Here is a 23,317-nt window from a genome sequence, read left to right as displayed (position 1 = left end):
GGCCGATCCTTCCTTCAAGTTTCACACACAGCTTGATTGAACAGTGCTAGTGCATTTATGGGATGCTCGTCAAATAAAGAGCCTGCAAAACCTCTTCTGTTTGAAATGGCTGGAGTGGAGCTGTCAGCATATTAGATTGTATCTGGCAGCAGCTGGATACACTGTCCATGTTAATGTGATGTTACGCTGAAAGCTAGACACCAATGCAACAGATAACCCCATTTATTTCGTGGAATCATAGAATTGTAGGGTTGGAATGGACCCTGAGAGTCATCTAGTCCAACCCCCTGCAATGCAAAAAACAACAACTCAACTACAGCATCTATAACAGATGGCCATCCAACCTCTGCTTAAAAACCTCCAGTGAAGGGGGAACCATTTATGTATTTTAGGTAGAGAAAGCTAGGAACTTGCATGCCTCCCAGTATTGTTAGGTCTCAACTCAACCAGAGATGTCTGGGTATAGGGCAGTATATAAATTCAATGAATGAATGAATGAACTCTCCATCAATGCCAGCCAGCATGGTCAAGGATGAGGAATGACAGGGAGTCCTAGTCTAGCACATCTGGAAGGCTACAGCTTCCTTCAGTCCTGTTTTTGATTTAAAAAATCTACCGTCCAAACTCATATTGTAGCAAGAGTTCTCTAATCTTCAATTACGGTGATCCTAAATCGCAGTAATAGCTATAACCTGGAGGAATGGGCAATTGGCACTGCCATGCTCCTTTGTGACCAGTCACCTATGCAGTTGCATGGGGCAGGAGCAACAGACTGCTGAGCAACTCCAAAAGGGGTGTGCCACCCCCCCCCCCAGGAGAAAAAGCACCTGATGTTATCTGGTCCAGATTGCTAGGTATCTCCAGTGTATATGGGAAGGGGCTGTTTTAACACGACCCTCGAATAAAGTGGCAATTATAGCATCCAAGGCCTGGGGCAGTATTTGCCAACCTGGATCCAGCCTATCAATTTTCACTGTACATTGGGAAATGATTTTTATTCAAGTCACATTGGCCAACAAGCCCACTTTTATTCATTGATTTTTACTACTGTTTGTTCTGAAATTGGTTTGTTGGTTCTGTTTTGCCTCTGTCTGCCATATAAACTTTGTCTCACTTGCTCGAGTCTTCCGCTTTGCCCATTGGCCATGCTGGCACCCTCTTGGCCCTGGTGGTAAATTTCTAACTGAGCTTTGTTAGCCAAGCCTTCTAGAGACACCTGACCACCTTTATTTCCCCTATCAAGTTCCTTTTAACCAGTCTCCTCAAATGTTACTGTGTTGTGTTGTTATTTAGTTGTTTAGTCGTGTCCGACTCTTCGTGACCCCATGGACCAGAACACGCCAGGCACTCCTGTCTTCAAGTGCTTCCCGCAGTTTGGTCAGACTCATATTCGTAGCTTTGAGAACACTGTCCAACCATCTCGTCCTCTGTCGTCCTCTTCTCCTTGTGCCCTCCACCTTTCCCAAAATCAGGGTCTTTTCCAGGGAGTCTTCTCTTCTCATGAGGTGGCCAAAGTATTGGAGCCTCAGCTTCAGGACCTGTACTTCCAGTGAGCACTCAGGGCTGATTTCCTTCAGAATGGATAGGTTTGATCTTCTTGCAGTCCATGGGACTGTGTTGTACTTTCCTGGAATTTCCCTGTCCTTCCTGTAGAATTTGCACCCAGAGATAACAGTGCCCCGCTGGTTCTCTGCATTCCACTAGGTTTCTAATTTTCTATTTTCTAATTTTCCATTAGATTTATGCTCTCTTCAAAGGCCAAGTACTCCAGCTTGCCCTTCTTGACTTGGAGACCTCCAGCAATGGCATACAGATGCCTAAATAAGATCTCTCCAAATGTCTCTGGCATGTGTGTTTTACAGTACAACACTCTGCGGATTACTTAAAATTATTATTTCAGTACAACACTTTGGCCTCTTTGCACTGCTGTTTTCTGCTCCATCTCATTCTAGCTATCACCGCTTAGGGATGCTTTATCCCGAACCAGATGCTCCTCAGTTTCCCCCTGAAATTAGCTTTCATGCGACTCTGGCACCTTTTTTAAAAAATAAAATAAAAAATAAACCTCAATAGTCTGGTTCCATCCTGGTTCAAGTGAAGCCACTGCCTTTTTGTACAGAGCCCACCTGTCCCAAAATGTGCCTCTGCATTTATCACACATCCTGCTTGTCTTGCAAAGTGCTGTGAATGGAATGGGCAGCTTTTCAGAGAATGGTACCTTGAAGCTCCTGGCTTCATTTTGCTTCCAAGACCGCACGGCGATATTTCCTCGTGTCACTAAAATGCACAACTCCTCAGCACCATCTACTAGTCTAGCTAGATGATGCATGGCTACCTTTGCACCATGCAGTCAAGTCACCTGGTGGTCTGCACCCTCATTAAAATCCAGGTATCTATGTCCCTAATGATCAAATTATCCACTACAAGGAAGCTTCTGTCCTACAGAGGAGAATCTTCAACCTAAAAGGGCATTTGTTTGTTGCCCGAGGAACGGGTTTCTTCTAATGGATGCTTTCCATCTTCCTCAGAGTGACGACCTCCTTCCTCAAGACTCTCAGCATCCATGACAGTGGAAAAGCTGTTAGGCTGAGAGTGGGACACAATTATTGTGTCCCCAAATGTGTCCGACTCTCTCAGCTTCTTAGCCTCAAGGGAACAAACTTGTTCCTTGTGCGCCAGGAGCTCATTCCACCAAGAACACACAGGTGTCAGAAAGCACACAGTAGTATATGTGACATTCTGGAGAGTCCCCACACACCGCTGCTGCCTTTCCACTCACTCACCTGTTATTGTTGCTTAGTGTGGCAATTTTCTTTGGAGTTTGGGGTTGTTTGCATCAGAAGAAGGCAGCGGAATCTGGCATGGCCTCTTTCCCCCCACTGCTGAACTCAACATAGCTGCCTAACCTCACTTGTTATCATGACACTTTGTTACTGGGATTGAAGTGCTTCCAACAGCTGGGACTCGCTCTCGTTTGCAAAATTTAATGTTCAAGAAGCGGTGTGGCCAGCAGGACAAATGCCCAAGGTCCCACATGGCAGAATGACTACAAGGGCTCCCAAATAGGGCTGGAGGACTACATTTTAAATTCTGTATAGCAATACCTACTGTCATCTAAAGAATATGATTCTATTATACAGGTAGGTAAAAAGGTAAGGTAAAGGACCCCTGGACTATGGGGTTGCAGCGCTCATCTTGCTTTCAGGCCGAGGGAGCCGGCATTCGTCCACAGACAGCTTTCCGGGTCATGTGGCCAGCATGACTAAACCGCTTCTGGCTCAACAGAAGACTGTAACGGAAACCAGAGCGCACGAGAATGCCGTTTACCTTCCCGACACAGCGGTACCTATTTACAGTACACACAGAGCCTAGGGCTTGCCAATCAGAAGGTAGGCGGTTCGAATTCCGGTGACGGGGTGAGCTCCCGTTGCTCGGTCCCTGCTCCTGCCAACCTAGCAGTTCAAAAGCACGTCAAAGTGCAAGTAGATAAATAGGGACCGCTACAGCGGGAAGGTAAATGGAGTTTCTGTGTGCTGCTCTGGTTCGCCAGAAGCGGCTTTGTCATGCTGGCCACATGACCCGGAAGCTGTACGCTGGCTCCCTCGGCCAATAATGCGAGATGAGCGCCGCAACCCCAGAGTCAGTCACAACAGGACCTAATGGTCAGGGGTCCCTTTATCTTTAACTTGCACTTGACATGCTTTCGAACTGCTAGGTTGGCAGGAGCTGGGACAAGCAATGGGAGCTCACCCCGTCACAGGGATTCGAACCGCCGATCTTCTGATTGGCAAGCCCAAGAGGCTCAATGATTCAGACCACAGTGCCACCCACAAGCCATTATACAGATAAGACCACAGCATGTTTGGCTGTTAACCAGAAGGCTGGTGGTCTGAGCCCACCCAGGGACGGCAGTGGGCCGGATTCCTGCATTGCAGGGGGTTGGGCTAGATGACCCTTGGGGTCCCTTCGAACTCTACAATTCTAGGAGGTGTGAGAGAGTGGAGTTAAGACCATTGCATCCAGAATCTAAAATAACCTGGCTGCACCACCGTCAGGCAGCAGAACCTCAGAAAGCAATTTCTCCACAGGTCCTGCGTTTTCTTTTTTAATTTACTAAACAGAATTAAAAATACTAAATTGAGGTTTCCCGTTAATATTCATGAGGTTAAATAATTGATACTAACAGAAACGGAAAATTAAAAGCAGCATTACTATAGGTGAAGGAGAAATGAAATCCGCTCCACAGAGGATCAGCCCCCACCACATACAGCTTCCCTGATCCCATCAAATTTACTCCTTCACCTTCTCAAGCACAGGTGACTTGGAAAGCCGCACTGCCATTATCTTAACAACGGGGGGCTCCTTGATGGCCCCTCAGACAGGACTGTCACCCCCATTTAGCACTATCAACCACACTGTAGGCCTATCGTGAGTCAACAAGCAAGAAAAACTTCCACATGCTAGTTAAATGTAAGTATGGTAAGCTAACTCATCTATTCATACTTCATTTGCATAAATATGGAAGATGCCAGGCCGCAGCTGGTAAATAGGGCTTCAATCAGCCTGTGAATTTTATTAAAAAAATATAAACGGCTTATTAAGTTTTCACAATTGTAATTACGAAGCCTTCTGTAAAGTTTCGACTCTGCATCAACAAAATAGCTTCCTGTCCTATTCTCTGTTCACAAACACACATCAATCTACCCTAAGGCAGTTAGGTATTCTTAGGGGTGTTCAGAGTTATTTCTTAATTGCACATTGTTAATCCCGTATTATGTATAAACAATTTAAGGCAGCCTGTCAATGGTAATGAAATTAGAAAAAAATAATTAAATGGGCTTTTTTTGTGTATGGTGAACTTGCCAAATGGTTTGTGAAATTTGAAAGGAAGAAAAAAGAGAGGCAAGCCACAAATATGCAAAAACCCAATAATAATATGATGCAGAAGGTAGTTTATCCCAATGTATTCCGAGCCAGAAATACTCTATTTTGGTACTTACAATAAAACTGAAACACACACACACACCAAAAGTGACTTCTTTTTCATAAAAACCAATTATTCATGATACCTTAATTTGCTAAAATTTGTCATTAACAGAATGAAATAAGGGTACCTTTTAACACTCTGCAGGATCAAACAAATCTAAAACCACTGTGATTTAAACACTTAATGGGCTCTCTGAGGAAACACGAGCTCCCCAACCCGACTCAAGCCTTTTGCTTCAGATTCAAAATGCTGTGATCCCTGCATTGCAGGGGGTTGGACTAGATGACCCTTGGGGTCCCTCCCAACTCTACAATTCTATGATTCGGTGAGTCTATGACACGCACCACAGGGTTAAATTCGGTTACCTCCCCGAGGCACAAGGCTTGGATCAAAGATCTGGGCTGCCCAGATACCCTTCTCTTGGCCTCACGGATGTGGTCCAAAGGAAAGCAGAGCAATATGTTTGGCACCAGCTTAGCTGCAGGAGTTGCCGGAAGGAGGCATACAAGGCTCCCTCCAACTGTCCTTAGGGACTCCACTCCGGATTTGAGTAGGGTTTCTCCTGAGCCTTTTCTTCTTCTGAATATATCCCACAAGGCAGCAGAAGTTTAGAATCAGTGTTTTCCTTCTCCTAGATAGGCTACCTTCCCAGGTTGGTAAGCCCCACCTGCCCAAGAGCTTGGGGAATAACACTAAAACTAACTGAATGTCCCTGTGGTCTACAATAGGAGTCTACAGTTGGCAGCCTGGGGGCCAAATCCATTCCTCTCCGAGAAACACCTGCTCATTACCAACCGAGGAGCATGTGATCATTTGGAGAGGAGGGCATGATAGAACTTTGGCTCATTGCTCTTCATCTCTTCTTCTTCTTCTACCTCCTCCTCCTCAGTACGCTCAGGAGGTCTAGAAAATATGTGTCCTTTCTAAGGACACATATTCAAAATCACTTAACACTGACTAATTGCTCATTAGCACTGTTTTATCCAGCCTTTGGGGACATACAGTTCATGAATTATCAGCTTCCCCCACTCTCTTCTTCATTCAAGCCTGTGTGTGTGAAGTTAAGTATTAGGGCGGGGCAGTTATTTTACTCTAGAAAAGGCTGCTTAGAAACAACTAAGTAGAGGGCACTGCATACCAAGAGCACATGTGTTTATGCAGCCTTGTTCTACTCCAGGCATGTCCAACAGGTAGATCGTGATCTACCAGTAGATCACTGGACGTCTGTGGTAGATCACTGGTAGATCATCGGCTCCCCCCAAAGAAGGCGCCCCTAAAAAAAGCTCAACATTTTACCTTCTCTCTGAAAAAACTCAACAACTTTGACCCGAACTCCCCCCAAAATGGGCCTTCCTCCTTCTTAAAAAAAGCTCAACAACTAACATTGACCTGAACCCTCAAAAAAGGAATAGATCACTGCCAGTTTTTTATTCTGTGAGTAGATCACAGTCTCTTGGGAGCTGGCCACCCCTGTTCTACTCAATGGGGTAAGCACTCCCAGGTAAGCACATTGGATGTTCTGCCCGGACACTGAGGTCCAGCACCGAGGGCCTTCTGGCGGTTCCCTCGTTGCGAGAAGCCAAGTTGCAGGGAACTAGGCAGAGGGCCTTCTCGGTGGTGGCGCCTGCCCTGTGGAACGCCCTCCCAACAGATGTCAAAGAGGAAAACAACTACCAGACTTTTAGAAGACATCTGAAGGCAGCCCTGTTTTAATGTTTAATAGATCAGCGTTTCTCAACCGCTGTGTGCCGCGAGACGCTGGCTGGTGTGCCGCGACGTGCCGCGACGAGAAGGGCGATTTGCATTGTCACGTGCCTGGCGGCCGCCAATAAACAACACTGACCCACCGGAAAGCAATATTTCTCCTCCTCTTTCCCAAAGCTCAGTGCAAACGAGCCTGGCGGCCGCCAATACACAACACTGACCCGCCGGAAAGCAATATTTGGCAAGTGTTTCTTACAGTCATAATTATAATATAGGGCAGCACAGAGTTAATTTTTTTAACTTTTTTAATGGTGGTGTGCCTCGTGATTTTTTTCACAGAACAAGTGTGCCGTGGCCCAAAAAAGGTTGAGAAACACTGTAATAGATCACTGTGTTTTATTTTTCTGTTGGAAGCCGCCCAGAGTGGCTGGTCTTGTCCCAGCCAGATGAGCGGGGTATAAATAATAAAATATTATTATTATTATTATTATTATTATTATTATTATTATTATTATTATTATTATCTTAAGCACACTTAATCAGGGAGCAAGCCCCACTGAACAGAATGAAACTTACTTCCAACAAAGCATCCACAGCCTTTAAGTATGCCCTCCGAATTCTGTTTGGAACCTAATTTCATGTAGCTACAAAACAGGTTCCAGTTGTAAATTTATGAGATATGCCCAGAGCGCCATTCAGGAAAAGTTTTGGTTGACTGCTCCACATGGGCATAGCCAGGATTTTTGTTAAGGGGCAAGGCAGGCTTTTGTTGGGGGGGGGGTAAATTCAATTAGTTAAGTATTTTTTATTGATTTAGGGGCAGCATATGCCCATGCTGCTCCATAACCCACCTGCATATTACATTTGTGCATCATGCAAGAAATAAAAACTTTAAGGACTCCATTTCATACTGACTTCCTAGGATCACACATTATTGTTCTGCCGGTGAAACGTGATCCATGCGGGAGGCACGTTCGCAATCCGCAGCGCCGCGTCTGCGCATGCGCGGGTCGGAATCCAGTGCTTCTGCGCATGCGCTGAAACCCGGAAGTAACCCATTTGGGTACTTCCGGGTTCGCGCGGTGAAGATACAACATGAAGCGTCTGTAACCCGAGGTATGACTGTATCATGATTGCAAATATTAAACCCAGCACTCTCCAGTGCTGCTGAACTACAGCTTCCATCCTCCCTGATTGAGCTTGCTGACTGGGCTGATGGGGTCCATTGCACATGGACCACATCCATTGAGGGCAGTATAAACTCAGCTAGATGGGCCAACGGTTCGACTCAATGCAAGGCAGCCTCCTTTGTTCCTGTGCAAGGGCGTACCCACCATGGGGCAAGTTAGGGCAGCTGCCCTACTCTAGAAGCAGGGCTGGTGGGCAGAGGCGGAGCACAGCCCGGCGGAGCGCGAGTTCGCCATTCCCGCCGCGCCGCACCCTCCCTCCAGCTCCCCGGCGTGCCCTCAGGTAAGGCCAAGCGCGGCAGGGAACCAGGGAGCGTGGCGCGGTGGGCGGGAACGCCGAATTCGCACTCCGCTGGGCTGGGCTCCGCCTCCGCCCACCAGCCCTGCTTCTAGGGAGGGGCACAGCCCGACGGAGCGCAAGTTCGCCGTTCCCGCCCGCCGCGCTGCGCCCTCCCTCCAGCTCCCCGTCGCACCCTCTGGCAAGGCCAAGCGCGGCGGGGAACCAGAGAGCGCGGCGCGGCGGGTGGGAACGCTGAACTCGCGCTCCGCTGGGCTGGGCTCCGCCTCCGCCCACCAGCCCTGCTTCTAGGGAGGGGCACAGCCCGGCGAGTTCGCCGTTCCCGCCCACTTTGTGGCCCCTCCCCTTCCGTGCCTTGGCCCCTCCCCTTGCCCCCCCTAGTTTTGATCCTGGGTACGCCCATGTTCCTGTGTACGATTTTTATACACGTAAGTTGTATCGGTTGCTTGGATGCCCTTCAAGAAGAGAATCTTAGAACTGCAGAGTTGGAAGGGACCACGGATCTTTTGGTCAATATGGGGCTCAGAACCCCCGCTCCCCACAACTCTGAGATTAAAAGTCTCATGCTATACCGACTGAGCAAGGCTCCAGGGCCAGAATAACGATGGAAAGGATGTGGCTGGGATTCCAAACCTCTAAATTCAAGCTCATAGAATCACAGAGTCGGAAAGTACCCCATAATGTCATCTACACCAACCCCCTGCAATGTAGGAATCTCAACTGAAGTATTCATGAAAATCTTCAGATCAGTAAAAGCTTTTACCATATAAGAACCATGAAAGAAATAGAAATTTCACCGGCAGAACATATATAAAAGTCAGATTGAGAGGGCTAAAATTGGGAGTTGCTGTTCTGTTCTAATTGGTCTTTTTCCTCCCAAACCCAGTGCTGCTGCTGCTGCTGTTGTTTTTAACAAAGTTTATTTGCATGAACATAGCTGAGGCCCAACACGGAGTTCCAGTAATAAGCACAAAATGGATCTTTTGTTCGTTTTACCATGTAAGGAAAACAGCCAATAAAGATTTCAAAGGAAAATGGTGGCCCCATTGATTTTCAAAATCCTCCTTCAGGGTCATAGGGAAAACCTGCCTTAAAGGGTGATCTTGAAAACAAGGGGTCTCTTTTTACGCTGTCTCAAGCCAGCCATGTGCCTTCCAAAGAAGTCAGTGGATGTTTTTCAAAAAACAACAACAACAGCTCCAAATATATGATCACTGTCGACGTGTCACAACAACTGGCATCGAGTCCAAGGCAGAGGAATGTGCCTTTTGGTCAAATCACCATCTGAGGTGTAATCCTGGAATTCTCAAACATTGCAGTCTTGCTGCGTAAACACCTGCTTAAGAACATTTACGATTTTAATTAAGTTATTTAAAGGAGTGTTTGTACACTTTGTACCAGACACAGGTCGACAGTCATCGCACCTCTCTTCTTAATGCACATTAATCCTTCTGGTATCAACTCATGATCTCTCACTTTCTTGTTGAGTTTTTTTTAAAAAAACTTTCTTTAATGAAAATTCAGGCATTTCATTGTAATGGAGCCAGCGATTCTTAAATGGGGACATCCAAGAGAGAGATCTATTAATCAGGGAGTAAACAGGGGTTAAGGCAGCCTCATTTCTCCTCTTGAAATAACTTACGACAACCAGCAGAGGAAAATTGTTGCATACTGGTTATCCCATGTATAAAATATCCCATGGGCATTAAAAATTAGGATACAGCAAAGAGGAAGGCACCTGCTGGATGAGGCCGCTGGTTCATCTAGTCTGATGTTCCCCTGGACAAATTTCTGAAGAATGCAATATGCGGCAACTTTTTTTCTTAGCGGGAAATTGGGTTGAAGTTAAACGCTTTTGCCTAGCTCCTACAGGTGTATAATGAAGGCCCCAGGCAAGCCTCCCTGGGGAGAGCATTCCACAAACAGGGAGCCACTGCAACACGTTGTCATGTTGAAACCCTCCGGCATAGCTGCCAAGTCTCCCGCTGAAAAATGCGGGATCAGCAGCGGCGCGGCACCGGAGGTCGCTTCTACGCATGGGCAGAGTGGCACCGGAAGTCATTTCTACACATGTCATGCGTAGAAGCGACTTCCGGTGCCGCTCTGCCCGATTTCCGGTGCCCAGACATGGGCAGAGCGGCACACGAAATGGAGCCTCCCTGGCAGGTAGGAAATCCAGGGGATTTCCGGGATTTTTTTCTATTTGGCATAACAGCGGGAAATGGATTAAAATCTGGGGGTTTCCCGCGAAAAACGGGAGACTTGGCAGCTATGCCCTCTGGACCTCTTGTGGAGTAGGCACACGAAAAAAAGGCCTCAGATGATGATTGCAGAGTCCGGGTCAGTTCATACGGAGATAGCAACTAAGATCGGGGAGAATCAAACTCTCAAATAAATGCCAATCAAGCTGAACTGAAAAATCGACACACGTTTTGTTTTATGGACAGGCACCGATGAGCTTCCAGAAATCGCCAACTCATGAGAACCCTTTGCACGTTACTTGCATGACGAGGGCAAAGGTGGTGGCAAGGTCTGTGGCGTCATGCGTTTAGCTCCGCCCCGGTGCCACATCGACTGTTTGCACTGTTGGCATGATCATCTTCACTTCTACACTTCATACAGATGTTTTGTGCCCAGTGCAGAACTTGGGGACAGGGTTAAATGTGCAGCTCCACATCCCCTAACACCACACTTATGAGCAATGAATGAAGAGGGCTATATTTCACACGGGAACTGGGAATCATAAATGCATCCACTTCTGGAGCGCAATTTTTATGTCCTACTTTGTGCACTTTGAGAAACGCATTTGTTTACAGTGTTCTTTTATTTATTTAAACTATTTCTGGGCCCACATTGCTGGACAGCGGCCACTGAAGGCAGTTTGAACACTAAAAGTTTACTGAATATCAATTTAAGGCTTCAAATGTTGAAATCATCTCAGAAATGGATCAGGATTATGGAAGCTGATTCTCTCACCCCTATCAAAACTCCAGCAGCCAAATTCTAGACCAGCTAGCAAGTCCAAGCTACTTTTAAAGGCAGCCCCAAGTAGAGAACATTGCAGTAGTCAAGGTTGGACATGACCAGAGATGGTTGCGAACTTGGCAAACTGTAGCGAATTAAAAGGTTGAGCCATACAGTAAATTAACTCAAACTCCTTAGCATCCTTTAATACTACTTTCAACTGCTAAGACTTGGTTCTACAGGAAGAATGAAAATGCGATGAACAGAAAGGGATGGATTATTAACCTCAACTTTTTTGCTTAGTCAATTCTTCAACCCGTATAGCAACATGGGGTAGTTTTCGATCACTACAAACATCTTCCTAGAGAGGAAAATTGCATTGGCAGAATTGAATTTACCTCCAGCGAAACTTCAGATACCCGACCTTTGGGAATTTGATCCGATCTAAGATCAACAACTATAGATGCTTTGCGTACTCAAACTCAGAGAAACACTGTTGGGTCTCAATAAATACAAAATAAAACACCGCTTTAGCAACTAAATATTTCATGGCAGAAAATACAAAGGTAAGGCTGCTATCACTTTGCTACTGGGGTTTAGGGGTGTTTGACCAGTAAACTCAGCCTCCAGTTAGGAATTGCTCCTTTTGAGCACTGCCCTGCCTTGGTAAGCAGACTGATTTAATCCCTCTTCAGCTTCTGAGTTTGCTCTGTGGGTCCTGCCTCCCAGCAGCCCCTATAAAAGGAAGGAGGAAGAGGCTGCTGGCAGGAGCATTTCAGACTAGGATCTTGGAGACCAGGGCCGATGCGTCCATTAAGGCAAACTCGGCAGCTGCCTAGGGCGCCAAAATGAAGGGGGCGCTGGCCAGCCTGCCCGCCACCCGCCACCGTCCGCTGCCCGCTGGTGCTGCCCGCTGGTGCTGCCCGCTGGTGCACCGTCCACTGCGCCTGTCACTGTTGAGCGGCTTCAGGCCGCTATCCCGAGGCGCACGCGTGTCTCCGGAGAGCGGCCTGAAGCCGCTCAGCAAAAGCTGAGAAAAGGAGGCAACACGCATTTTGACTTTAGTTTGCTCAGCAAAAGCTGACAGGCGCCGTGGAGGCGGCCCCAGGCTCGCGCTCCCCGCATGAAGCTCCGGAGGCGCGCGGGGAGCGCGAGCCTGGGGCCACCTCGCCGCACCTCTCAGCTGTTTTTTATTTTATTTTTTATTTTTTTATTAATGGGGGGTGGGGCGCCAGAAGGTGATCTCGCCTAGGGAGCAAAAAACCCTAGCACCGACCCTGGTTCATAGAATCATAGAATTGTAGAGTTGGAAGGAACCAATCCAGGAGTCTTTCACCCAACATTGGGCTTGGATCCATAACCCTGAGATCAAGAGTCTCATGCTCTACCGACTGAGCTATATGGTTGTTGTCAAGATAACAAAAGGAAGGTAGAAATCGTGTATGCCACTTCGAGCTCCTTGGAGGAAACACAGAAAACAAATAGAATGAATGAATGAATGAATGAATGAATGAATGAATGAATGGAGCATTCCACGCCTTGCTCTGCTTCTACCATCTCTGAACCTGTATATATCTTCTTTATCCCACCTAGCCTATTAGCCAGTGCTTGAATTACGGGGCTGGAGGCAGGGGGGAAGAGGGCCCCTACATTAAAGGGTTGTCACCCCTTAATGAAAGCTCCCATCCTATCAAATCATAGCCTCTATGGTGTTCTAAACACAGTAGCTGAGATGGCTGGGCTTTCTCAGTAAATCTGAGCATCGCTTGCCCATAGAGTGCCCGCTTACACTGTTCCCACCCTGGCTTGCCCCTACAGAATCTGCCTGCAGGTGGAATGACTGTGGGATGGTGCCCTTCTACATTTCTCCCACCTCTTTTATTTTGCATGTTATTTTATTGTCCAGTTTCCCCTGGCCTTGTCCTAAGTCCCTGATTCCTGATGCCCATTTGACTTTAGAGACGGCTGCTGCTCTCTCACCAGTGTCTCAGCCTTACTGAGCTGGTTGGTGCTCCACTAAGCAACAACCATGCTGGGATCTGCCCACGCCGACATTGCTGGGTCAGCCCTGAGCCCTGGGGCAGATCCAAGAAATAGCTGTGTGAATCCAGACCTGCAAGCGCTGCCACCCACACCCTGGTACCTCTGGCAACTGCTGGGGAATTAATTGCATTTTACTGTCTTGAGGAAAGTCCTTCAGCGCCTGTTTAAAGCACCATCTCGTTCCTCTCCCATGCAAGAGGCCTTAACTACGGGTTTGAACAGATAAGCCAGCTCAGATTGGAAAGTTTTACATAACCCTTCTGAGAAATTTCCAAGGTATAAAACGCTATTTGTGCACTAGAGAGTTTTTTCTTTCTTTCTGTAAAAGGAAAAAGGGCAATTTAACTGCATTTTGCTTTTTGCTAGATGGGTGATTGTACCGTTCCAGCACACTGCCTAACAATTTCTGCAAGTCAGCAGTAGAAAACCAAGCAGTAATAAGTAATAGAAGTTGCTTAGCGGAGACATTACATAATGCATACACAAATATTTTTCTCTAGAGAGAGGCAGTTTTGTTCTAGATGGGATATGTGGAGCTTATGTAGGTGCTATAAGGAGCACATAGAATTATAGAGTCAGAAGGGACACCAAGGGTCATCTAGCCCAACCCCTTACAATGCAGGAATCTCAGCTAAAGCATCCATGACAGGTGGCCATCCAACCTCTGCTTGAAAGCCACCAACGAAGGAGAGCCCACAAACTCCTGGGAAAGTCCGTTACTGCTTGGGAAACACCTAAGTGTGGGGGGAAACTAAAGCACACACTTCTTGTGCTTTAAATGTTCCATTACACAGACATTTTCATTGGAATACTTGTAAAAAAATTATAGACAATACTTCCCTTGCATTGCTTAAATTTAACAAGGGCGGGGAATAATGAAAAGTGCTGACACACATTTTAGTGACCCAAAGAACTTGGCATGATGTGCTGACTCACTGCTTCTTGCGAAATCTAATTTCATAGTTTTAACCAGGCGCTGTGTGAAGAAGCACTTCAGATTTTTCTATACTCAATCTCCCACTATTCTCCTGGACTGAATGGCCCTAAGCATAATGAGAAAGTGCGAAAAACTGAGTGTCGCCACCCCACCCCACCTCCCAAGGGAGTCAACTAAGCCAGTGTGTGGCGTAATGGTTATTGGGTTGGGCTATGACCTGGGAGAGCAAGGTTAGAATCCCCACTCAGCCACGAAGCTCACTGGCTGACCTTGGGCCAGTCGCCATCTCTTAGCCTAACCTACCTCGCAGGGTTGTTGTAAGGGTGATATGGGGGGGGGAGGCAGGAGAACCACGTACAGCCCCTTGAGCCCCTTGGAAGATAATAGAATAAACAAAATAAGCTAGGCACAACCAGACGAAGGCAAGGTTCAGCCTCCTTGACCACGGCCATCTGCCATGGATGCTTTAGCTGTGATTCCTGCATTGCAGGGGGTGGGACTAGATGACTCTTGGAGTCCCTTCCAGCTCTATGATTCTGCGTTCTCCCTTCCTTCTTACCAGGGCCGGCCCTACGGCAAGGCTGGGTGGCACAGGGCGCCAGGGGACAGCCGTGCTGGGAAACGGGGCGGGGGGGGGCGCGCTGGAGGGATTTTCGCACCACGGCGCCAGGGCGCCAGATATGCTTAAGACGGCCCTGCTCCTTACATCCTTCCCACTTGTGCAATGTTTCAGCCCCTGTCCTGAACAGAACTCACCAAAAGGAAAGACATGTTTCACAGGGAGGAGTTACTGTTGGAAAATATAGTTTTTTACCTGTACAGAAGGAAGGGGGAAAACCTGTGGCCCTCAATGCTACAGGACTCTACTTATCATAATAACTTATTAAATTCGTACACCGCCCTTTATCTGCAGATCCCAGGTCGGTTCACAACATAAAATTGCAATATAAACACCACAAAATACATAGCAGAAATAAGAACAACAACAAACCAGCAATTCCCGCCCCCTCCACAAACTGGTAACCCCCTCTCCCATCAATGTAGGTCTTTGGGGCAGATGGGGCTCATCAACTTCTCTACTGCAGGTCATTGTTGTTGTTTAGTCGTTTAGTCGTGTCCGACTCTTCATGACCCCACGGACCATAGCACGCCAGGCACTCCTGTCTTACACTGCCTCCCACAGTTTGGTCAAACTCATGTTCGTAGCTTCGATAACACTGTCCAACCATCTCATCCTCTGTCGTCCCCTTCTCCTTGTGCCCTCCATCTTTCCCAACATCAGGGTCTTTTCCAAGGATTCTTCTCTTCTCATGAGGTGGCCAAAGTATTGGAGCCTCAGCTTCACGATCTGTCCTTCCAGGAAGCACTCAGGGCTGATTTCCTTAAGAATGGATAGGTTTGATCTTCTAGCAGTCCATGGGACTCTCAAGAGTCTCCTCCAGCACCATAGACTCTATAGACTGCAGGTCATAGGCCGAAATAAATATACTACTGCAAACCCTTACATTACCTCTCGAAAGCACTTTTTTCCTGCCCATCCTTCCCAGCGAAGAACTGATTCTCTTTGCCAATGAAAATATGTATTCTTCGCTTCTCCGGGAGTATTTCAGGACTTGCTTTTTGTTTTGTTGGATTTCTCTCATAGATTGGTAGTTGTCAGGGACACATCAGTTATAGTACCCGAGCATTTGCTGGTTGTGGATTTTTGGATGTCAGGAACATAGCTGTCAAGTTCTCCCTTTTTTAAAGGGAAATTCCCTTACGCTGAATAGGCTTCCTCGTGAGAAAAGGGAAAACTTGACAGCTATGGCCGGGAAAGGTAAAGCACGAGGAAGACAGACGGAAACTGAATCCTGTCTCTTCCTTGAAGATTTCATGTGGGGGGGGGATAAAACTTCTCCACACCCCCAGACCCCTGATCTCCCCTACAGCTGAGCCTTTAGGTCAGGCACCCCCAAACTGCGGCCCTCCAGATGTTTTGGCCTACAACTCCCATGATCCCTAGCTAACAGGACCAGTGGTTGGGGAAGATGGGAATTGTAGTCCAAAACATCTGGAGGGCCGAAGTCTGGGGATGCCTGCTTTAGGTGTTTTGGTTTTCATATCTAAAGATGCCCTTTCCAGAAGGTAAAACTTTAAGTCAAAAAAAAAGTAGGCAGTTGATGCAAAAAAAAAAAAAAAAAAAAAGTTGAAGTTGTTCGGGCTGTTCTTGTTTATTTTATCATTTTTACTTTTCAAAAAAATATAGAGTGCTTAACATCCTAAATATTACTACATGATATACAAAAGATAGCTGCTTGTTGGTTCCTGCTTTGCTTCGTGTGAGTTTTCTCGCCTTGAAGAGGTAACTTTTTAAGGAAATCTCTAAACCTGAGTGCCCAAATGGGGAACCCGTGACTCTCCACATTTGGTTGGACTCCAGCAGGTCACATCAACCACAGCCAGCATGGCCAAAGGCCTTGCCATTGTCAGCATCTGTCTGTCTCGAGAGACAATGGAGTGCGCCTCCAGGGGTGAAGGGTGCTTTTCCAAACCCTAATTGGAGATGCTGGGAGTTGAACCTGGGAGCTCCTCCATCCAACTGAGTTAAAGTCCATAATAATAATAACAATAACAATAATAATAATAATAATAATAATAATAATAATAATAATAATTTATTACTTATACCCCGCCCATCTGACTGGGCCACCCCAGCCACTCTGGGCGGCTTCCAACAGAATATTAAAAACACAATAAAACATCAAACATTAAAAACTTCCCTAAACTGGGCTGCCTTCAGGTGTCTTCTAAAAGTCAGGTAGTTGTTTATTTCCTTGACATCTGGTAGGAGTGGGTTCCACAGGGCGGGTGCCACTACCAAGAAGGCCCTCTGCCTGATTCCCTGTAACCTGCAGTGAGGGAACCGCCAGAAGGCCCTCAAAGCTGGACCTCCAATATAGGAACATAGGAAGCTGGATTCTACTGGTTTACAAAGCAACTGGAGGAGAAGGAGAGGACAGAGGGTGAAGGAAGAGCTGTGCGTGGCAGGGAGCCCCCTTCCATCCTCTGGACCCTCTGGGAAACTCAACAAACCTGTTGCACCCAAAACTGGGTATGCAGAGTGCAACTGAACGGGACGCAGTTATGGGCAGCCAGAGGAAGGACCATCTGCTTTTGGCCTGACCATAAAATGCAAGTCTGGAGTAAAAGACTAGGGCAGGGTTTCCCAAACTTGGGTCTCCAGCTGTTTTTGGACTACAGTTCCCATCATCCCTGGCCACTGGTCCTGTTAGCTAGGGTGATGGCAGTTGTAGTCCACCAACAGATGGAAACCCAAGTTTGGGGAACTCTGGACTAGGGTGATGTTTGCCTTTTCCAGGAACTCTTCTCCTTGTGAGACTTTTGTAGGTCAGCTGAGAGTTTGTTTGGACCCTGGGGGAGAGCCGAGAGGTTGATAGGGAAAGTGTGTTGGAAGGAAAATGAACTGTTATTGATTTATATATATTAGTAACTTTGTATGAATGTAGGGTTTTTATATGCAACTGTGTGTTTTTGTAATATTTCATTTGTCTGTTGCTGCTTCTGGGTTTTTTCGTGTATTCCTTAGATATATTTTTAATATATTACGTGGTATAGAAATTAAATAATCAAAAATCAATGCTTAACCAGTGAGCTATGGCTCTTCCCTGAAGCACCACTGAGCTATCTGCTTGCCCCAGCAGAACTTAAAAACCGGGAAAGTGTGCTCATCCTATTTGGTTATACGTTCTTGTTAAAACTCCGAGAAATCACACCTTTGGTCAAGCAGCTTTTAGCCCTCCTGATGGCAGGAAAGCTTGAAAAGAGTTGTGACAAAATATTCCAGTGTGTTGCGCTCAGTGCCCTTGATGAGGTCTTGTCTTTTCCAAACGAGCGGCTGCATTTGCAGAGCCTGCCTTTCAGCTAGCAAGGGAAAGGATTCATTTAACTGCATGGAGGGGTTTCTGCTTTTGCTAGAGCAGTGGTTCCCAACAGGTGGTCCGGGGACCCCCAGGGGTCCGCGAGCTATGCCAGAGGGGTCCGCAAGATGCTATTAGAATAAAAAATATATTAAATTTATTTCGTATGATAACAGATTTTTTTGTTTTGCATGAGCAGAGTCTAGCGCAAAACTAGAATTAGATAGAGGCAGTAGTTCTGCTGTATGCCGTTAGGTGGCGCTTTACAAACACTACTGTTTTGCAAAGAGGCAGCGCGCACATTCTAAACGCTCACCTCCCCAAGATGCTTTGCGCGCGTCGGCTTCATTTGTGCGCTACTGCGCAGGTACCCTGTCTTCTCCATTCCTCTCCCTCCCCCCTAGTGCGCGCTGCCTCTTTGCAAAACAGTAGTGTTTGTAAACAAAGTGTTGTTTTTCGTGGAAGCTACAGTTCGCGTAGTTAAAAATGGACCGTTGGTTAAAAAGTGGTTCGTTAAAACGACAAAGGCCTACAGATGAAGAGGAAGATAATGCATTTGATGTTCAAGCAAGTAAGTCAATTAATGGGGGTCCTTGTCACAATAGCGGCTCGATGAGGGGTCCTCGAGAAAATTTTGTTGGGAACCCCTGTGCTAGATCATAGTGAATTCCCCATCTGCAATACTTCCTTCTCTTGTTACATTTCAATGAGCTGTTTAAAAGCTACAACTTTCCCACAACAAAGAGGGGATAATTGATGATTAACCGAGAAAACAGTCTGCCTTCTCCAACTGAAATCCTGTTTTCCTTTTTCCTTTTTTGTGCACAATAAAAACGCACAATTTTTAAATCAGCCAGAGAATTGTGTGAATGCATGTTTTAAATATGCATATATAAATATTAGGGGTGGGGTGGGGCAAGGGGGTGGGGGTAGCCTGAGTAGCAGGGAGGACAAGTTTAACTTTTCCACTCCCTGCCAGAAACTTTTAGACCCAGAGCAGTGTTTTCTAGCCAAATAAATTACAAGTTAAGAATAAATTGGGGGGGGGGGTAGAGGCGGGAACTGGAAGTGACCAAAAATCTGAGCACGCACGCTTAACTACAATGGCAAAGGTAATAAAATGTGTCTCTTGGTTGGAACACAAAACGTTGTTTTTTTATAGTTGTGCTGTTAAAAAAAGCATCTGCTGTATCAAATTATAGCTCTCCTGAATAATTTCAATCCATTCTCACAGGCAGGATCCCATTACAGTCACACAAAAATTGGAAACGGCGTAGTAATCTGTGCACAAGCTCCCCCTTGAGGAACGGAAAATTACCGCATGTCTTCAAAAGCATCATTCTGGGAAGCCCATTGCGACCGAGGCGCAGGGGAAACAAACATTTATTCAATGGGTAGGCAAAATAAGGCCCAGGGGCTGGATCCGGCCCAATCACCTTCTAAATCCGGCCCATGGAAGGTCCAGGAATCAGCATGTTTTTACATGAGTCCAATGTGTCCTTTTATTTAAAACGCATCTCTGGTTTACTTGTGGGGCCTGCCTGGTGTTTTTACATGAGTAGAATGTGTGCACGAGGGTCATTAAACCCAGTCCCTTGCAAATGCAGGAATCTGGGATGAACGATGGGGTGGAGAGGCTCCTTCAGGTAGGCTTTCACTTGACAAGGATATTAAATTCCTTTTTCTTCCTCCTGCAATATCGTCACGCAATACTTTTGCACAACTTGAAATAACACGAGAGGGCAAAAAAATAAAACTAGCAAAGACAGGTTAAGCACAAGTTCCATTTCACTGTTGTTTTTATATCGGTTCCCCCCTTGAGTACCTGCAAGGTCTTATAGCAACACCAGGGCCACAGGCAGATCTAACCAAGCCAAGGGTGGTTTAAACTCAGGGCAGCTAACTTGCAGTGATCTGGATTCCCAAGCAATTCTTTATCTGCCACTGACACACACACCCCTCCCAATTTGTGCCATGGTGGCAAACAGCAAAGGAAATTTGCTGTATTTCTGGGGTGGTCAAAGACCAGTATCCAGCTGGGGACGTATATGGAGTCCTCCCTGGTTATTTGATTGATTGTCTGATGAGCAGAGAGGGGGAAATAAGTTGCACTGATCAGCTGGTGTGTCCTGTATGTGCAGCATGCAACACACTTCTGGGACCAGCAGCCGTGTGACACCGGAAGTTGTGTCAACGTAACTTCCGGTGTCGCTTTGCCCTTCTATGGGCAACAAAATGGCCGCCACCGGCTTCAAAAGTAGCTTCTACGCATGACCGGAATAGCGTCGACGCGACTTCCGGTATCGGCGGCGGCCATTTTTGGTGCCCATAGATGGGCGGGTTGGCACCAGAAGTTGTGTCGACACACTTCCGGTCATGCGTAGAAGCTACTTTTGAAGCCGGCAGCAGCCATTTTTGGTGCCCATAGAAGGGCAAATCAGAAGAGAGAAAAAATGGCCCCTGGCAGGAGAAAATAACAGAGAAAAACGGGAGACGAAGTGATACGGGGGACCACCAGGAAAAGGTAAGTAAAAACGTGGGTTTCCCGGGGAAAACGGGGTACTTGGCAGCTACGGCCTGGTGCCGGAGAGGATGGGTGGCTGGGAGGAAAGCAAGCCAGAACTTTCCCCTCTGGCTTTGATTTTAATCTGAGCTGAATTTAGATTTTCCATGTCTCCCTCTTCTTTGAAGAGAGAGCAACGCGCTCTCAAAGCTCATATCCTGACCTCCAGACACGTCAGGCTTCGTCGGCAGCATTTATATAGAAAGGGCTTTGTTCTTCCACTGGGCTCCTCCTATGAAGCCATGCTTCTTGTATTCTAAAGTCTCATTGGAGCAGAATCGGTTTGTTTCGCTTATGCCCTTTCAGCCTTAAGCCAGGCCCCTAAGGTGGGCATGTGTCAAAAAAGATATAGATTAAAAACCACAATCCTTTATCACGGCAAGGCTCGCTCACTGCATATTTTCTGCGGATTGCTCCTTTGGATAACATAGCTGGAAAACACTGCCGATTCCCTCCCGGCCTCCCCACCGCTCAGCACCGGGTGAAACAGTTAAACACAAGTTTTATCGGACGTCGCCCCCTCGCAAAACAACAAGCAATACACACTCAAGTGAAATAGGTCTTTATATTTCATACTTTACCAGTTATGTCATGCTGTTTGAATGACTCACTGTAGATTTGATACTGATTAGGGCAGTGTTTCTTCAGCCACTTGCATACATCCTGCTGGGTCCACAGCGCCACCGGCTTGGTCAGTTTCACAATATTAGACTGGAAAGGCAGAACAAGGGAAAAGGCCATTTAGAGTAGACGTCTTGTCCTGCTTGGGGCATTTATTCTGTGCCTCCAGAGCAGTTTACCTGGTGCCTCCAATATGTTTTGGACTAAGACTTCCATCCTCCCCAGCCAGCAGAACAGAACACCTGGAGGGCACCAGGTTGGCTAAGGCTGCTCCAGACTCTGTGCAGAGAAGTCAACAAAACAAGGGATCTCGCCCTGGCACTTTCCCATATGGCTGGCAATTAATAAATCAACGCTTACAAGTACAGTTATCAGAGACATCTCAAGAGTTTAATGACAGGTGTGAAAATAATACCAGAGGTAATTTAGGTAACAATCGGGATAATCACTGAATATGCCGTCCCATCTCAATTAATGCTCTTTAAGATGAAAAGCAATTGTGATGTATGTCTTCACCCCACCTGTCGGTCCTCCAATGGATCTTGGAAATGCAGCCTATCTTATTATAGAATAATATAGACATAGCATCATAGAACTGCAGAGTTGGAAGGGACCCCGAGAGTCATCTAGTCCAACCCCCTGCAATGCAGGGATCTCAAGCATGACAGCTTAAAAATCTCCAAGAAAGGAGAGTCTACCACCTCCTGAGGGAGACTGTTCCACGGTAGAAGAACAGCTCTTGTCACTCTGATACCAAGAGGTCACTGAGAAAGGTCTGAGAAAGATGTCTTGATATTAGGGCAGCCATTAGTGCTTTGACTTTCCTAATGAGGCAAGAAACAACAATGGATCTGCATTGTTGTTAGGGTTGTCATATGATTAAATAAATCCTAGCTGATCAACGGATTCAGTTGATTTAGAACAGGCATCCCCAAACTCAGCCCTCCAGATGTTTTGGGACTACAACTCCCATCATCCATAGCTAACAGGACCAGTGGTCAGGGATGATGGGAGTCGTAGTCCCAAAACATCTGGAGGGCCGAGTTTGGGGATGCCTGATTTACAACATAAATAGAATCATAGAATTGTTGGCAAGGACCCAACAATTGTTGGTCATCTGGCCCAACTCCCTGTAATGCAGAAATCTCAACTAAAGCAAGCCATGACAGGTGGCCATATTCTAACCTCTGCCTAAAAACTTCCAAGGAGGGGAACCATTCTAGTGTTGAACAGCTCTTACTGTCAGAAAGTCCTTCCAGATGTTTAGTCGGAATCTCCTTTCTTGTAACTTGAAGCCATTGGGTTGAGTCTTGCCCTCCAGAGCAGGAGAAAACAAGCTTGCTCATCTTCCATATGCCCTTGAAAAATTTGAAGATGCCTATCATATCTCCCCACAGTCTCCTCTTCTCCAGGCTAAACAACCGTTACTCATAAGGCTAGGTTTCCAGGCCCCGTATCTTGATCACCCTACTCCGCACACATTCCAGCTTATCAATACTCTTCTTAATAATTCACATATGCAACAGCAATTTTGAAGGGGGGGGGAAGCACTCTTTCCTTATAAATCCGGAACACAGAACCTATGAACAGCAGAATGCAGAATTCAGAACCAGGACAGCATTCACCAACCTGACACCATCCAGATATTGTTGGACTAGAATTCCCTTCATCACTGACTAGTGGCCATGCTGGTTGGAGCATTGGTGTAACTTCTGGGGGGCACCAGGTCGGTGAAGGATGAACTCCTAAATGGCTTGTTTCCCCCTCAACTGTTTTATTTTGTTCCTCAGAGTACATTACATAAACAAGAAAAATGAAATTCTCATACACATAAGATATACAGGGAAGAGGAAGATAAAGCATAATTTTTTTTTAAAAAAAAACCAACATAATTTTCTCAATTTATGGAAAGTACTTTAGCTGCAACTGATTTTCACTCATTTCCTTTCTCGTTTTGCAGGAAAATTGTCTGGGAGTTACGAGTTTGTGTTTACACTTTATAACTTCAACTGGTTGTTGTCAAATCATCATCTTACAATCAGTCTCTTTTGTATGTCTTACTTTGTTTTTCAATATATATTCCATCCTTCAGC

At 46.4% G+C, this 23,317-nt stretch overlaps 1 protein-coding gene across 4 annotated transcripts in view; it reads right to left on the bottom strand.

The window, feature by feature from the left end:
• SAMD12 (sterile alpha motif domain containing 12) overlaps positions 1-23,317 on the bottom strand; it is a 199,078-nt gene that overhangs the window by 138,191 nt on the left and 37,570 nt on the right. For 3 of the 4 annotated variants that reach the window (XM_035124404.2, XM_035124405.2, XM_060277651.1), the window contains exon 3: positions 21,185-21,314. In XM_035124404.2, the coding sequence (XP_034980295.1) occupies positions 21,185-21,314 (130 nt within the window). The remainder of the gene's footprint in view (positions 1-21,184; positions 21,315-23,317) is intronic. The other variant, XM_060277652.1, reaches the window with a different exon arrangement.

The sequence above is a fragment of the Zootoca vivipara genome, chromosome 8, assembly GCF_963506605.1.
Source record: "Zootoca vivipara chromosome 8, rZooViv1.1, whole genome shotgun sequence".
Lineage (NCBI taxonomy): Eukaryota > Metazoa > Chordata > Lepidosauria > Squamata > Lacertidae > Zootoca > Zootoca vivipara.
The sequence above is the reverse complement of the archived record's forward strand: the minus strand, read 5'-3'. Positions and strand labels throughout refer to the sequence as shown.